General features: G+C 39.7%; 1 protein-coding gene across 1 annotated transcript in view; it reads left to right on the plus strand.

The window, feature by feature from the left end:
- Window positions 1–17,948, plus strand: part of cpne5b (copine Vb) — a 123,018-nt gene that overhangs the window by 86,499 nt on the left and 18,571 nt on the right. The window contains exons 9-12 of the mRNA XM_080462030.1: window positions 6,386–6,489; window positions 8,173–8,277; window positions 17,377–17,418; window positions 17,641–17,716. Of these exons, the coding sequence (XP_080318156.1) occupies window positions 6,386–6,489; window positions 8,173–8,277; window positions 17,377–17,418; window positions 17,641–17,716 (327 nt within the window). The remainder of the gene's footprint in view (window positions 1–6,385; window positions 6,490–8,172; window positions 8,278–17,376; window positions 17,419–17,640; window positions 17,717–17,948) is intronic.

Raw genomic sequence — 17,948 nt, forward strand, 5'->3', positions numbered from 1 at the left:
CAGTGTAGAAGCAGACAACCTCTCTGAGGATTAAAGGAGTATTTTTAAGAGAATGAAACAGTCGGAGTGAGGTCTGTGTAGGAGGGCCGTGCCAGATGCCAGTCATGTAGTGACTGGATGAGGGGAAAATACAGATAAAGTTCCTCTCTCGCTGAAGGAGTGGGGTGAATATGATGTGCTCATGAGTGTTTGCTGCAGGGTGCCTGGCTGTGTCTGATAAAGACACAGAGAGGACACATTGGCAAAATGCTTACAGGAATTAAAATGAAATTCAACATGTGCATATAGCAACACTTGGCTCTCACTCTTGCACAAGGTAAGATTTGCAACCTCGCAAGAGTTCTTTTGCTGATTTGCCACTCGGCACAAAGCCAAACATAAGGGGCAAGCTGCAACATTAAAAAGCTATTAAGCTCTCATCAGCAGCACCATGGCGGCCTAGCGTAAGGCCCTGGGCTCTGACAACAGCAGCAATCTACTGTTACAGCATCTGAATGTACTGTAATGAACCCACAGTGTTTCAGAGATTAGCTGCAGCTCGTATGCCAGAGATAAGTCAGGCCTCATCTCTGCACTGCCACCACACAGCGAGAGCCAAGAGCACGAAGAGGTGGTAGTAAACAAGTAGTAGAAGCCTCGACAGCAGGCCAGTGATTTATATTTGGAGGATAGCAAAACACTACATTTCATGATAAACAAGTTGTGGAAAAACTGCACAATCAGGCTTATTTGTTAGAGAGAGATGGTGTACCACAGAAAAGGAGCAAAGGGCCACTACGCAGTGAGAATTAATCTTTCAGGTTGTGCTGCTGGCCCTTGATTTATTGAAGAAAAGAATTTTACTGTGGGGAAGGTCTTTGTTTATCTTTGGCTATGTACACTCTCCTTCAATCCCAATCAGAAAGTTAAGTCCCTATACACCAAGGTCTATAAGTCTTTGAATTAACAGTTTAATTGTTTTGAAGCTCATTAGAATTTAAAACATTTTAGTCATGAAAAGTGTGACAAGTGGGGCTCGCTCCCTCCCAGAAGTAGAGGCACACACAGTTCAGGTAAATTAACATATGAATTATTAAAAAACAAAACCAAACAATGAAAGCACAAGAAATAATTATTGTTCATGTGTGCAGGAGAGACGGTGGTGTTAAAAAGAGTACAGATGCATTATTGAATGATGCAGAAAAACAATCCAAAGGGGGTCGCAGCGGGAAAGATAACAACTAACAACTGCTTCAAGCAGGGTTTTTAACAGAGAAAAGGAAACTCCACAGAGGTGTTATCAGTCCCGCTGAACAGCCTTTAATTGGATAATAACACTCTGGTCTGCCCACCTTCAGAACCTGCAAAGAAAACAGCCAAAGGACTACTGACAGACCAGGGGCACCCTAAATCGTTTTGACTGAAACTGCTGCTTGCAATTGTTACTGTGTTTGTATTCAAAGAATCCTGGTGATATTTAGAGGGAAAAGTGCTTTCATGTGGTGATAAAAGAAAGAAAAATATGATTATCGTAACAAGATAATTGTTTTGTTTTACTGCTGAAACTTTGAAGAATGTCATGAGGCTACATGACGAAGATTTCCAATTAACTGAAAAATATATATAATTATTATAACTATTACTAAAACCATTATAATATGTCATTTCACTGAGATCCCTCCTGTCATGGGACTGCACATGGAATTGGTGACCTATACTGGATTCCCTAATTAAAAAGTAAATAACAGTATGAGGGAATGAGAAATTCACATTTTGATTCTACAAATGCACAAGTCAGTTCTCTTTTGTGAAAATGAAGTAAACTGCTAAGATTAAGTACCACATTGTCGTGTTTGAGTCAAATAAGAAGCAAAACCCTCCTCAAATCTTATTAGAAAGAGAAAAAGCCTGAAGCTGAGGCGGTGCAGTCTGTTTGATCTCTCAGGCTGAAAAGCACGAGAAGCATCTGATGGGTTTCCATATGCTCTGACGGGTATCAGGAGAACGTAGCCTGGTGAATATTCGTCATGCTGGAATTAGTCTCATAGCAGCTGCCTCTGACATTAGCAGGTCTGCCGGTGGGTAGATACGGCACTTTGAGCTTTTCAGCCTGTACACATGTACAGTGTACACAACAGAAGAGATGCTGGACCATAAGGTCGTGTTTATAGATAAAGCTCGAGTGGATTGTAGGCTTAGAGCCAGTAGATCATGAAGAAATAGCAATCAGGTGACATTTAAACTGGACAGCCACAGAATTGGCAGCCACTTTTAGATCACCTTCTACGTGCCTCCTACAAATAAGTAAGAGAATAACAGTTCACCACAATAGTAATTTGGTACAATAGAAATTACAAATTTGTTTGCAATAGTTTTTTTTTTCTCCTAGTGATTGTATTGTTTTAATGTTTTGTTTGCACTTAACTGTGTGCATGTACTTGAACGTAAAAACTGAAGTTATGAATCCGTCACAGAGCAAATTCAGATATGAGCTATGATTGTATTGTTTTGCAGCACATATGTAAATGAAGTGCAAACCAACTCACGGAAAGGGTGCTTTCATTGTGATGAGAGGCGTTTCCTCAGCTGTCTCACCATAACCTTTGTTTGTGCATGTTATAAGATCTTTGCCTAATTCAGATTTATTTGCTGAAACTATCAGTTCAACCCCTCCAGTGTGAACAGAAGCAAACAATTTCCAGATCATTCTCAGGGAATCAGAGTCAGAAACATGTAAAACCTTCATTTGAATACTCTTGTTTCTGCATGATTTCGCTCCTGGTTTTATTCTTAGTAAATCACTGCAAAATGGTGACAAACAATAGCACTATCTCTTTTAGGGTCATAAGAATGTATATATTCCTGATGTTCAGTTAAGAAGACTGCAATGCTGCAGTGCGCTGATGTGCTGTCAACGTGTCAGCTGGAGGAGCAGTGGCCTTTGCATGAAAATGCAATTTTAGTCATTCCAGCATTATGTGTTCAATAATAGACAGGATGAAGGTTGTCTCCCATCTCTACAATATCAAAACATTTTCTAAGTGAAAGAATAAATTAATTATGTGATATTTTCTCAATCCGTTTTCGTAAATGTCAAAATATCTCTACAAGAATAATTAGTTTCCATTTTCACAAGTATGATCAGAAGAAGCGTGCACTGTTTTCAAAAACAAATGTGTTTTCTTTCATTGCCTATATGTTTATATTGGGATTTCATGTTCGCTGTTTAAACAAAATCATAAATGGCCAATACTTGATTCTATAAACTTCCTTTAAAGGTTTCCTTAAGAATTGATGTATCTAAATGAAAGTAAAGTAGTGAGAAATGTCTCTATTTATATTGGGACATGGCTTTGACTTACAGTGTAGAGAGCATTTTGGATGCAACCTTGTGGAAATATTTTGAAAAGATGCATCAAACTACCGAAATCTACCAATATGTAGGATTGAGATGTTCCCATGTTTTATCATTAAATGCAGTTTTGCAAAAATATCAAACAGATTCAACAAAAAAAAGAAAAAAAGCTTCCCTAAATTTAGCATTGAAACTTGAACAGTTCATGTCTTGTTAACACTTATTTTTTCTTTGTTGGGTTCTAATCCTTTAAATATGTGTAATTTCTTGACTGTGGTCCTGTCACATATTCAAAATACAGCAAGGACTACCGGTGGAGCAGATGAAGTGCAGCATAGAACAGTCACAACTGAGATAAATACAGCCAACATGTATGCAATAAAACGTTATCACTGTGAAACCTAAAATGATAAAAAAAAGGATTTCCAACCAAATGCTGGTTGCTTTTTCTGCTTCACATCTTCTAAAATCACAAACACTGCCAGTTTCTACAAAGCAGCTCTTTCTTGTGTTGTCGCAAGTCTGAACAATGTCCACATCCAAGTTGTATAGAATAGGATGGAATAACATGGAGGGTCACTCAGTAGAGAAATGGTGAGCAGCCTTATATCAACCGTCAAAGTGTCACATCAAGCTTGACTTTTGTTGTTTATTTTCTGGTGAAGACACAGATATAACAGAAGTTTCAGGCTGTTTGGTTTTTTTTTTTGGTGCATAGCAACTATCACAGCTTCACAGGGCTGCTTTTACCTCCTGCAGCTGCTGTTAGTGGATCAACACAACAGCAGATATCTCGACTTGTTTTTTTGTAATCCTTTTTAACTTATTGTTTTCATGTTAATCCAATGTATTATCTATGTCGATGTAGATATTTACTAAGTACCAAGACACACAACACCAGTCAAGTGTTTGCACACTATTCATGTAAGTATTTTTTTTGTATTACAAGTCTAATGAATCTGATTATATATTAAAGGTTTTTGTCCAACGCCTCCAAAACACCCCGAATAACAACTCAAATTGAAGCAAAAAATCCTCAACTCTGTCAATAGAAAAGTGCCATGTGAAGGTCAGCCGGTCCGGAAAATATAAAGGTTTTGTTAAGTGCAGTTGCAAAACCATCAAAAGCTATGATGAAACCGACTCTCACAAGGACCGCCCAGGGCGAAGAAAACCTCTGGTTCCTCTGTTATAACGGGTGACTTCAATACAGCTCCCAACCTCTGAAACCACCAAATTAAAGAGAGAAGATTCGAAGCCACATCAGTGATTTCCAGTAGCAGTGTTAGTGCCTCTACATGTGCCATTCTGCTCAGCGGACACACAGGTGTAATGGTGTGGGGGTCTTATCCGTTGATATTTCGTTATTGGTGATTGAAGTCACTGCATTTAACCAGGATGACCTCGGAAACACTCTGCAGTGACAAACATTAAGTTTGGGTCGAGGTTAGTGGGATTTGTTATTTGTTTTTCAGAAGGGCAATGACCCCTCCTAGATAGAACTGCAGACCTTCCAAAGATTCTCTGACTGAGAGAAATAGTGCTGCATCAGATGGTCTAGTCTACACAAATACTGAGTCTAAATCCAATTGAAATGAATTTGTTCAGCACTGGTCTGCAGAAAAAGAATGAAAGCCGCCAACAAATGTGTGTCAACTCCTTTATGAGTAGTGGAAAAGCTCCAGGTGACTGCTTCATGAAGCAGGTGGAGGGAATGCCAAGTGTTCAAGCCAAGTCTGTTATTTAGTAGTTCTGATGTCTTCAGTACAATACAACAATGGGGAAAAATAAAAGCGACAAAAAAACAAGCACTTGGACTGACTGGTGATTTCCACATAGACACGGTTTCAAATATATTTTCATACTGTGTTGGAAAGATAAAATGAAAAGAAGCTTATCTATGTTTGATAAGACCAGCTGCATCCATATGTACTGAAAGCTGTTAATGTAGAAAAGGAAAACTTGTCGATACTTAAAACCAGACCCTCCAGGATTTTGCGATGTTGCGATCGCAACTATTAACGCAAATTCAACAGTTTCCCGCAATTTTACTGCGGCCTGCAGATTTAACCGCGGTTAATACCTGAAGTCTTTTTCTATTTCCGCATTCCTCATTCGCATCGAGGCATTTATCAAGATTACAGCTGGATAAACGGTTTCTAAATGTCTCACACAAGAGTGGGGAGAGACTGTTTTGTGTTTTATGCACCTTTGAAGGCTGAACTTTTATTTCTGCACGGACGTGTGTGGCGTTGTGCTCCACGCTGCTCCCACACTGCAGGAGCAGACCCAGTGAGCAACACACCACTACACTGCACCGTGCAGTGCCGCATAGTGGTGTGTCGCTGGCGAATGAGAAAAGCTTTAAAAATAGCAGGAAAACAGCAAAACTTAATTCATAAGGATCAAGTCGTATGATTTATGTCACGTCTTAGCAGTTTGGCTATCGATGCTGATTGATAATTATCAAAGATTGTTATTAATTATTTTATGAAAATTTTATCTGATCTGTATCAGATACCTCGGGAGCACCACCTGTTTAACAGGAAATTATATACTAAACCATTAATTCGGAATTTGAAATAATGGTTAACTTAATTACAATTACGGGAATTAACAGTAAAGCTTGAAGGATTTTGGAGTTCTCGACACAGAAGAGGTCGACATTTCATTCACCTTTGTGCACATTAATAAGACAGCAAGTATGATTCCAAAAATTACATTTATTTACAATGAAAACAAATAAAACACAAATTATAACTACCTATATACAGCTTGGTGTGTGTGTGTGTGTGTGTGTGTGTGTGTGTGTGTGTGTGTGTGTGTGTGTGTGTGTGTGTGTAGAGAGAGAGAGTGGTCATTGCAACATATATCGCAACTTTCTGGAAAAGCTTTGACGAAATCGGGTATTTTGGCCGGCAACAATCAAAAAAAAAAAAAAGGCCTGGGAAATCCTCAAGGGACTGAAATAGTCCAATGTGAATATGACCGTGAAATCCTTCAGATGCGCTTTCTTCTTCTCTCCTCCCCACATTCCCATACATCCTGCAGGATAGCGCTACTATGCAGTTCTGTGCCAACAAGCTGGATAAGAAGGACTTCTTTGGAAAGTCAGACCCTTTCATGGTTTTCTACAGAAGCAATGAGGATGGAACGTGAGTGCTTCATGCGATTGTATTTTCTCTTCCCGAGTATTTTAAATGTCACAACAGGTGCTTGGGGAATCTCCTCTGGGAATTAAGCACTGGTGCTTTGGTGCAGCTACAATCTGAGGCTTTTTTCCAAAGCAGGAATGTCGAGCTTATTTGAGTTCAGGGGCCACATGAAAACCTGCTTGATCTTAGTTAGGCCGCTGTAGCTGTGATAACCTACAAAAAAATTCAACATATTCCCTCTGTTTTTGTACAAGCACATATAACAGTCAGTGATCTTCCTCCATAATATATTGTAAACAATCTCTAATGTAATTTCACTGGCAAAAAATAATCTTGTTGCTTTCAGCTCTTTGTCTGTAAATTGCCCTGCAACTGTACAACCCACAGAGGACATACTATGAACAGAACCTACTTGTATTGAAAAATTGCAGTCAATGTCTTTTTTCGTCATTTTCACATTATGCCTCGTCATTTTACGAGTTCTTTTCGACCCCCCGCAGACCTCTGCTCTAAACGAAAGTTTCTGCATTTACATTTCATTTTACAAAATCGTCAGATATGAAAATGCCTTTTCTTATTAGGAGAGAATTTCTGAGTCCCTGAGAGCCGGGACAGTCTGTGTGATTCTCTTGTAAGTGATCTTTGACAGAAATAGAGCATAGAAAGGAAAAAAAACAACTATGCACAGTTTTGGAGAAATATTGCAGTGAGCCGTGCATGTCGAAGGAGGAAGCACGTATCCGCACCACAACCCACTCGACTATGTCTCACATAAATGACTGCAGGAGAGCAAAAAAGGGAAAAGAAGCAATTAATGCAAAAGATTAACAACTGTGCAGATTAAAAAAACATAAACATCAACACCCGCCCCTGCATCTGCCTTTTCAATCAATGGGAAGCAGACAAGCTCTCCACGTTGGGATTCATCTCCCATCGCCTCACACTTTCTCAGCTCAGCCTCCCAAAGGGGCTTTGCAGTTGTGGCAACATCAGCCCTATCTGGCCAGAGTTGCTGGAGCAAGTGGTTCGTTAGTTTTGTTCCAGCTTTACTAAGTGGTTTTGTTTTCATACATAACAGAGTGGGAAATGGATCCCCACAGACATGCTACAAGTATCTGTTTTCGGTGCCAGAGGGGTGTACAAATTAGAAGCCTGTGTGGATAAAAGACTCACAGGGTTTTAAAAGGCTGGAGGCACTCAACAATGCACAAGTAGGGCTTTGGGTAAAAAAAAAAAGAAGAAGGATGAAATGCTGATATGTGTTGTTTCTTTTCAAAAGAATGGGCGCCGTCTGCTCTGAGAGACATTGGAGATATCAGGGAAACAATTTGCATATCATAGTCACACTTGTGGTCAAGGGAAAGGTTCTGAAAGCCAAATTGAAATTTTAAATTATTCTCTGTGATCTAAAATAGAGTAAAGCTGTGAGACATGCCAAGCAGCGAACACAGCCCTTTTTAAAGCATCTTTCCTGTCGCTGCTGGATGTGAATGTGGGATTTGCCTTTAGTGTTGCCTTCATCAGTGTGGATGCTTGCTCCTCCCTTCATTTGCATATTTATCTCCCTTTCTCGTGCTCTCTTTCTCTCTTCCTGGGTTGTGCACATAATAAAATAATCAGTTTTCTTTCTCAGCCTCTTCTTCAGCATGTCATTTCCTAACATACCTCCTTCTCCTCCTCCAGGTTTACTATCTGCCACAAAACAGAGGTGGTGAAGAACACGTTAAATCCAGTGTGGCAGCCGTTCACTATCCCTGTGCGAGCTCTCTGCAATGGAGACTACGACAGGTACTTTGCAGCCTCCTCTAACTCCTTGATCCCCACCAGCTGCTGTTTATCCTTTCTATGCTGCTCTTGGCTTTGTTTATCCCTCTATTTCTACGGGATCACAGTTGAACCACGATGGAAACGCTGTGAATGGTCAGTATGATTGACCTCAGTGACATCTGCAGTCACAGATCTCTGGCGGTTCAATGTATCGACTTTCTTCTGCTCCTATTGGTGTCTCTTTGACCGTCAGGGTGTATACTGATGACGGCCATCTATACCTGGAGTGTAGAAGCGTTTAACCTTCAGAAATCAATAACAGTTCAACACGGCACAATGTTAAGGTTCCCATTCTTCCTGTTGATGCATTACTGTACGTCAAAGCAGCTGTGAGCTCAGGACATCCCTGTGTATTGATTCTTGTGAGAATAGCACAACATGGGACACACTGGGAATCTCCACTGCAGTTGGTTCTATTGGTGTTTTTGCTGTCTGCACCTTTCCAATTGACAGAAAATATTTGAGCTACAGAAAAGCTTTGTTGTGACTATCTCATTTAAATGCCGCGGTGTACATGAAATACTGGTTAAAACATTAGTTTGCCCAAATTCTCTGTGTTGGCTAGAAAATCTTAACAATCACAGAAATGTCAGCCAGTTAAAGAAGATAAAAGATTGTCGCAGAATGTAAAGGTTTTGTACATTTTTACTGAACTTAAAGTTAAAGTTGTGGTCATTGTGTTTAAGGATTGCAATGTGATTTCTCATGAACCCCAAAAAAACATGCAGAGAAATATCAGAATCAAACAGATGCAGAGCAGGAAAAGTCCTGAATCAAAACCATGTAACATGCTGCTTTGTCATTTGATTTATATTTGTGACGGCCCGAATTAGACTCAGCTAATATAGCTCAGCCCTAAACAGCAGCCATAGTTTTATTTTTTCACTGCTGGAAAGGCAAAGAAAATCTCTGAGGCTTTGCATGACTACTACGACTACTACTACTACTACTACTACTACTACTACTACTACTACTACTACTAATAATAATAATAATAATAATAATAATAATAATAATAATAATAATAATAATAATAATAATAATAATAATAATAACAAGAATAATAACAAGAATAATAAGAATAATAGTCTGTTCCATTAATATTGCTTTAGTTTCTCATGATGCCCCAGAAAAAATGTATCACATTACTCACCAGATATCTAAAATAATGATGGGTTGCGGCTCCCTCTTTCCACATAATTAATACAGACATGTTGTGTCAGAGAGGTTATGAATTCACGGTTCTTGCAGCTTATCTACCCATTTCTAATTTAAAAGACAGCGTAGGGAAGAAAGCTGTGAGGATGGATGAAAAAGGAGTGACAGGCAGATTACTTTTATGTGGGGAAATATTTCATTTGGAATACAGGACATTATATTCTTCCTCTCTCTCTCACTCTCTCTTTCCCTCTCCCTCTCTCTCACTCACTTAAGGTTGACTGTAATGTTTTGTTTGTATGCAGTCAAAAATTACAGAGACTGCTGAAAACATGAAAAACTCCCAAATAAATCCCAAACAGTCGCACAGACAGGGGCAGAGCCACTGCTGAGGTCGCCTATATATGTAGGTAAACTGTGTCAGCCAGCCAATCATCTCTGTCCAAGAAAGGGTCACTACCCTGTCAGAGCCAATCATACACGAGAGACAGAGCTCGGCATCAGAGGCTCTTCCTAAAATTGTCTTGAGCCATGCAAACATGCACACATATTCACACATGCCCACACACAGAGTATAATGAAAAATGACAACCCACGCGCTGAAACAGCTCGAGATCCCGCATCCCTAAAATATCACTAACACAACACCGTAAACAGGGTTTATATTGACGTGTGGGTGAGAGATAAACTTTGTGTATCAGTCTATTCTTTTCCATGCCCTCATTTATACCAGAGGGCAGCGGGGTGGTGTTTCTGTCGATCATTTTAATTATATACTTCTTTAGACACACTAATAAATCTGTTTTTCATCTTTTATGATGATGCATTATTGCACTCCTGCAACAAACACGGCTCTTTAGCCTGTCAAACCTATTGATGTGTAATTACTGTTTGCATCCATCAAATGAGGGAAAGTGTTCACTGATTTGAAATGCTAATGTGGTACAAATAGCCAGGAGGAAGAAAAAAAAAAAAGCACCTCATTTTGTTCAAACCAGATTTATATCAACACATATCAAAAGTCATGAACCAAAAAAAAGTACGATATCCTTTTAGTTGTTTGTTAACTGAAACAACTGCCTGACTCTGACAGCAGCGATTCCAGCTGGATGGCCTGAACTCACTCACTGAATACACCGTTTGACCACCACACAACTGTGTCCTTTTAGCTCAAGTGTTTCCGTGACAGGCTGAATAAATATGTGTCCACCCTCCAGACTTTCAGACTGAACCTTCACAAACTCCTGTCAGAGGTGAAGTAGTCATTCTCAAAACATCGAGTCTGAATCTCTGTGCTGGAAATCATGCCTTGTTTCTATTTGTGACATCTTTTTTTTGCCAACTCTGAGTATTTTTTCCTCAGCAGTTTGTAAGGGCTTTAATGGAAACTTGTGCAAAATTAGTCACTTACATATCATGAAAAGTAGGGCTGGGATGAACAGTAGAATCTTCCCACTATTTGGAGCGCCGACTGCAGATTAAACCCTCATCTCCAGAATTCTAATGGTGATTTGCTATTTTCAGTAAAGTGGAAATATGAACATAAATATAAGCCACCTTCTTAAAATAGTCTATGATGATTTAATTACCAAATTTGTCCCAATGCACTTTTAAGAAGTTTGCTCTTACTAACATATTGATGCAAAGAGTAAAACATAAGCAGTACTTTGACTTAAATTTCCACTATACACAGAAACGGGCCAAAAAAGCTTCATCGCTGTGCAATTTCCTGGTGGACAATGGATGGATCTTCCCTCTCTCTGGTCGTTACATCCCCTACTGCTGAGAATGCATCAAGTGATTAAGGGTCATTATTCATCAGACCACACGAAACACAATGTATAAAACTCAAGTAACGCATCACATCAAGAGTGAAAAAAACCCTGAACAAAACAACATAAGTGAATAGGAGAAATAAGGGGGAACAAAAAAAGTGAACCCGGGTTTCAGAATTCCCAGTGCACAATTAATGACAGATCACACAATAGCTGTTGGACATCACACAAGAAAAGCATTGAGCACAGAGAACAAGGTGAGAGAACTCCCAAACAAAGACTGAAACGCAATAATGAGGAATTTGTATGTATGCATTGACCTGAACACTAAAATCACTCACAGCAGGTTAAGCGGCAAAACAGACTTCCTGAAGAATGTCAAATCATTTCATTGTTTGTTATGTTGTTGTTTTGTTTTATAAGCAATAATGAGCATTATGCAAACTATGCTACTTTATTTTCAATTCAATTCCATTTTATTCCTATTGCACCAAATGAAACACGAGCATTTCAAGGCACTTTGAAAGAGAAAAACCCCACAATTCCACATGAGTAAGCATAGGCGGCTGTGGAAAGTAAAAAATCCATTTTAACAGGAAGAAACCTTTGCAGACCCAAACTCAGGGGTGGGAGATTTCCTGCTGTTTCGGTTGGAGTTAGGGGATAGAAGGAGAGAAAAGGAGCGGACAAACACAGAGAGCAAAAAGCAAACAGATTGTCATATATCCACTCACTGCAGACGTCATGGGGCCAGAAGCCTCAAACCATGAACCTCAGAGATCATCTATAACTTGTAGTCTAAAGCCAAGTGCATAGGTCTTATTTTAATAAGTACTAAAAGCTTTTCATAAAATTATGTGTAATGTTATCTAAGTTCTATTGCAAATATGGGTCTGTGGAAATTGTAAACCAATGCCATTCATTAATTCAACTTCTATGCCATCCATCTATTTTATATATCACATCATCCAATTCAGACTCGTGATACACTAAAGCTGAGCCCAGCTGACCGCAGGGCAGGACACAGCGTGGACAGGTCATCAGTCCATCACAGCAGCACAGAGAGGCAGACAGCCACACACACATTTATATGAATGGAGAATTTAGCAAGTCAATACCTGCTTTGATGTCCATCTTACATACCATCCATATCTGGTTGGCTCTAAGGGCAAATTACTAGTACTGTATAATAAAATATGATTAATAATTAACATTAAAAAATGATCTTATGTAGTTTCCCAGTCTGACTATCAATGCCTTGAAACCTCAGAGTGATGTTTTGAATTAACTCGATGTAGACAAAATACAATGCAGTGCAAAGCTTAATACCCGATACAAGCACAAGCATCCAAGGACACTTTGTGTGGATGGAGAACAGGCTTTTAATTGTGGCAGTTGTGCAATGGTATCATTCAGCTGCCATATCAGTTACATTTATGGTTGTTCAGCACAGCTAATTTTCCATTTTTTTATTTTCTTTATTACATTTACATTAAATTCAATTGACATCCCCCCTCTGGTTTCTCTGCAAATTACACCCTGGTTGAATAAATCCTGTCTTCTGGGGAACACTGGCTCTTGTAGAACCCTAAATTGTGCCTTTATGTTTGTAATAAATCTTTAACCTAATGTGAATCAACATGAACCTAAAGAGTTAGAGATCCAGCTCAGTTTCCTATGAATCGTCTCTATATTGGTGATGTAGTATTTGAGCGAAGAGGCGCTGCCTGTGCTTCCAGCTGCTTGTTCTGTGCTTTGGCACAGACTCTTCTTGCCCTCACTCTAAGTCTGGCACATAGAGAAAGCATCGAGGCACTCCTAACAGCTGAGAGTTCTAGCCTGCAGATGGATGTCAGGAGATGACCTACTGCTGATATACTTTGGTCTAATTAGATATGGGCAGGAGTTTGGACATGTTCCTCTCATTAGTTGCACCAAAGGGCAAAAGAAAAAGTTGGAGTTCAACGGAGGGCACTTAAGATTTCCAGAAAGGGAACGCTCCCTCTCTCCCAACTGACAAGTCTAAACGAGCAAAGAGAGGAAGATACAGTATCCCTCCTAAACGAGATTATAGATTCTCTCTACTGATTGTACGCCTTTTCTTCCTCCCAAACTGGATAAATAAACATAAGTGAGTACCTGAAAAACACTCAGGTTTTTTTTCTTTTTCTGTCAATTCAAAGTCTCATTTACTTTAATAGGTTTTTAACTTGTAAGTCATTTTGAACTTCCTTTGCTTTTCTCACAGTGAATTCACCATATGGGAGATGCTGCACATCAGACTTAAATCAATAAAAGTCCGTCCCTGTCAAACCACCAGAATGAGATGATGGAAAAAAAGATTGACATTTATTTCTCTTGGTCTCCCTCAGTGACTGTGCTATATCCAGAAACAATTAGTTCCTGTGGGAGGATTTAAAAAAAGAGCTCACTGGCACTCACTGACAGCTGAACTTCATTTAGCCCGACTGGCTGCCCTGTCTGTTCAGACCACACGCTTTTCAGGTAAACACACAGTCACACTGTCAGATTGAGGGCTGTATCCGCGAACGAGCACAACCTTGCAAAACAGCATCCAAACGTCTAATGTATTTCTGCGGGCTGATGTTGTCAGTCTCTCTTCTGGAGATGGCTCTGGCACTACTAATGGATGAATCTGCCCTTTTAACACCTCATCACTGCGCACGCTAAAAGGAAAGACAGAGGGTGTGTCATTACAAGAGGCAGGCCTTTTGTGAGTTCACATCTCTCCACACAAATGAACATGCCGTAGACTCAACCTTTATCCCATTCGAATTACAATGAAAACCTCACTGGCTCTAAACAAATTGCGGATGACGCTGGTTCAGAAAAGGTTAACTTCAACCTCAGAAATCTATGTGCTTCAGCAGTAGGATATTATACAAAACTTGTTTGATATAACATGATTCTCTTCAAAATCAGATGACTCAGACCAGTGGGCTCCTGATCCCCCCACAGAAGGTGACAGCAATATATTGCCAGATGTGTCTTCTGTCTAGAAAGACCTAGTTTGAATTACTCGTGGGTGGCCATCCTTCAAAGGGGTCAAACTTCATAATAAATTTAAAAACTTGTCTCACCCAGAGATGATTATGATAAAGTATTGGTCAGGACCGCGGCTTTAAAAGCTATAGAGGCTGAATGGTCCACCTGCGTATGTCGAAGCCACATGGTGTTTTATGAGCACTGATGTGGCACTGATGTGATTTGCTGCTGAGGCATATGACTGTAACTGAAATATCTGAAGATGAGACAGATGTAGACAATCGCGAGTAACTTGAGTTGTTTCAGAATGCTACATAACTTCAAAAACACCACTGAATGGGTGAACTTGGCACTGGTGGACGAGCCATTGCATGACATTGAGCAGTTGCTTCATTCACCCAATGTCTTTGTAGTTCACAACAGGGACTTTTGCCTGTTGTGTTTTCATTACATTTGCATTGTCGGAAGCTCTATGGTCATCCCAGCACAAATACAATTAAATTTTCAGCCTGAGCTTGTACTCAGTATTTTCTTTAGTGTTTCTTATTCCGCCTGGAAAGAAGCGATGCCTTTAAAGGCAAGAGTCATGGGAGGAAAGTCTGCATGTCAATAACAACAGCCGGTCACACAAAAGGCTGAAACATGATTAACTGCAGCCGGACTCTGCAGAAGTGCACTGATACGTATCTGTGGCTGTTTTCAGTAAGTATATGGTAAATCCACCCTTGCTCTGAGTCGGGTATATGCTGTATATCCAGATTTACGCACCACTGCACCTTGTCGGTCATATAAAACACGCCGCTTGTTATTGCACAAAAACAACAAATGGAAATCCCAGATCTAAATCATGGCCAGAGGCTATACCTCTATCATATTTAAATCAGATCATTTGGCAGACTTTGAGGGTGTTCTTTAACGATAGGAAAAAGACAAAAAAAAAACATTTTCTCACCTTTATTTCCTGGCGACAGGCTGACAGTGATTCAGGAGACTGCCCTTCAAGTGGCAAGATGTAGATGTAGTCTTTGATGACACCATGTATCTGATTCCTGAATAAGAATGTGTGCACAGTTGCAAACAATTACAGGGTGTACAATGAAAGAGAAGAAACACATACACAAAGGTGAGAACAATCAATGAGACAAAGCTGAAAAAAGAAGGAAAGCCTATTTAAAATGTTCCAAAAGGAAAACCTGAAATTCAATATGTCAAACGCATTGTTCCAGTTCAGTAAGTCGGTGTGTGACAGTGTGCGAACCGAACAGGGGAAGTAGGAAGCCACTCCAAGTGGTCATACCAAAAAAATGTACACTTTTCAATCTATACATCCCTGCTACCTACTGTGGGTGGGAGCTGAGGTATATATTTTATTGCTGGGCCATTAAGAACATCAGAGGAATCAAATCTTTGGGTGACGCTAACATGTCTGTTTTTGGCCTTCACAATAGATGACAGACACATCTGTGAAATTGGAGCCAACGAATTGTTCAGTGTCAAAAGCGGTCTCTCTTTTTCTTCAATTATACAGGCCTTCAATACTGAGGATGAGTCATATTCATTAAAAATGTCTTAGAATAGTAGCGGCAGATATCTCTGACAGATTAGGTTTGGAGTGTATATTGTTCTGAGGGTTCAACGACCACTCGGGGGTCCCAGCTTCTGAGGCTTTTCATAAAGCTATGATATAGGACATAAGGACACCTGAAATGAAATGGCATGATGACAGTTTCCAGTGTCTTTGACGACATGCACCAAGACTGCAACGCACAGCTATCAATCTGTATTGCGTACAGACTGTTGAGAGTAAGGACTGATTTCTGTCATCTCCTAGATGAAAGTCCATTTGGTTGAAACAAACCCAGCCTCCTTTTGCGCCCATCGTATTTAATTCAATGAACTGAACTGAAAATAAACATTTAAACAAAACAAAACAAAACAAAAAAAACGTCAACAATCGACCAAAGTTGTCATTTTTAGAAAACAGAATGACTTCATTTCTTTTCCATCCTCCCCCTTTACCTATGCTGGAGAAGAGGCACCATGTTTCTCTGACGAGCCCATTTTATGTAGCTTGCAGCCTTGTAGATAACCTCAAACGTGCAAACTGTCACCATGGAGAGACAAGGGCCAGGTGGCTGAGAGGAAGTTGGGCTCATATCAGGCATCTCTCAGTTCCCTGGTGACAGGAAGGATCCTATGATGTACAGCTTGCTTCTATTTTCTTTGGATCAGGATGGTGTCAGAACTTATGTAAGACGAAGTGGGGAGCGAGTGGAGAGATGAGAGTGAGATCAATGTGACTATGGAACGAAGGTGCCAAAAAGGGTTGTTTTTTTTTCCTGTTCTTCTCTGCAGGGACATTGTTCCTACTGCATTTATGTAAAATGTCATCAGTGTGTCTTTTTATCTGTTGTTCTTTTGGATGTTGGAAGTAAACATGTGCTGCAGTTTGCAAGTTACAATTCTTTGCAGAAAGCACTTTATAGAAGTTTTTATCTCTCACAAGATGCAACCAGCTGCTCTGCTTTGTTCTAATGGAGGAAACTCACCCAAATGTAGAACACAGTGACATCTGTTTTAATTGATTTTGGGGTTCCTTTGGCACTGTTTCAGAACGTTTTCTCCGTCTTTTATGTGTTTCTGAAGTCGTGTGCCTTGTTACTTACAGAAAAGGCTTTGTGCAGGAGAGTGATCATTATTCTGTCAACGTGCACCCTATTCTGAAAACACACTGACAATTGAACATATTGACTAACTAAGAACTGTAAGTATTTTTTAACAGGTTATTTAAAGACAAAACTTTTACAATACAATATATATAAATATGTAAAAGCTCTGAAGGTCTGTCATTGTTGCAGTGCAGAACATTTGGAGTCAAGTGGCAGTTCAAATTTGATGCTTAGAAACAAAAGTTTTCCCGTCGCTCTTCGTTATTATGTTCTTTATCATTGTTGAAGTTAAGATAATTTGTGATTAATGACATCCAGGCAAACTTCATCTGCTGAGGCTGGATGAAAAGTCTGGAGTGAATCAATGACATTGAGTCTATGTGTCGATATTCATCAGCATGAGAGTCCATATTAATGTTAACGTATTGAGTGTTCTGGTTTGTTTCTTTCAGAACAATCAAGGTGGAGGTTTATGACTGGGATCGGGATGGCAGGTGAGTGTAACTTCAAGGATATGAAGTGAAATCTGTTAAATTGAATCTTTACTCTGTCAATTTGATTAAAGAATAAAGTATGCGATCCATCATTATTTGAAAGGTCCTCCACACGAACTTTCTCCACAAGCCCATGTTTTCCATCTTCTCCCAAAATTCCGCCCTGTTGTTTAAACTTCGTCACACCTGCTGGCATTTCTCCTCCTTTATTTCGTCTCCCAGTCATGACTTCATCGGGGATTTTACGACCAGCTACCGAGAGCTCGCTCGAGGGCAGAGTCAGTTCAATGTGTATGAGGTGAGTAATTCCAGCGTTCTCGCAACGTGTCTCGTGGCTGACGGGATGTGGCGTCCCTGAATGCCAGATATATCTTGAGTCACATTTCTAACACGATTGACATTTCCATCTTTGACATCACAGCCACACTGTTTTCCATTAGTACAGCCTGTGCCTTTCCATTTATATTCCTCACACTTATAGAAAATACATGCATTTATCTGGAAACAATATACTGAAAAAGTTATTATGT

The sequence above is a fragment of the Lipophrys pholis genome (genome assembly GCF_963383615.2).
Source record: "Lipophrys pholis genome assembly, chromosome: 4".
NCBI classification, from domain to species: Eukaryota; Metazoa; Chordata; class Actinopteri; order Blenniiformes; family Blenniidae; genus Lipophrys; species Lipophrys pholis.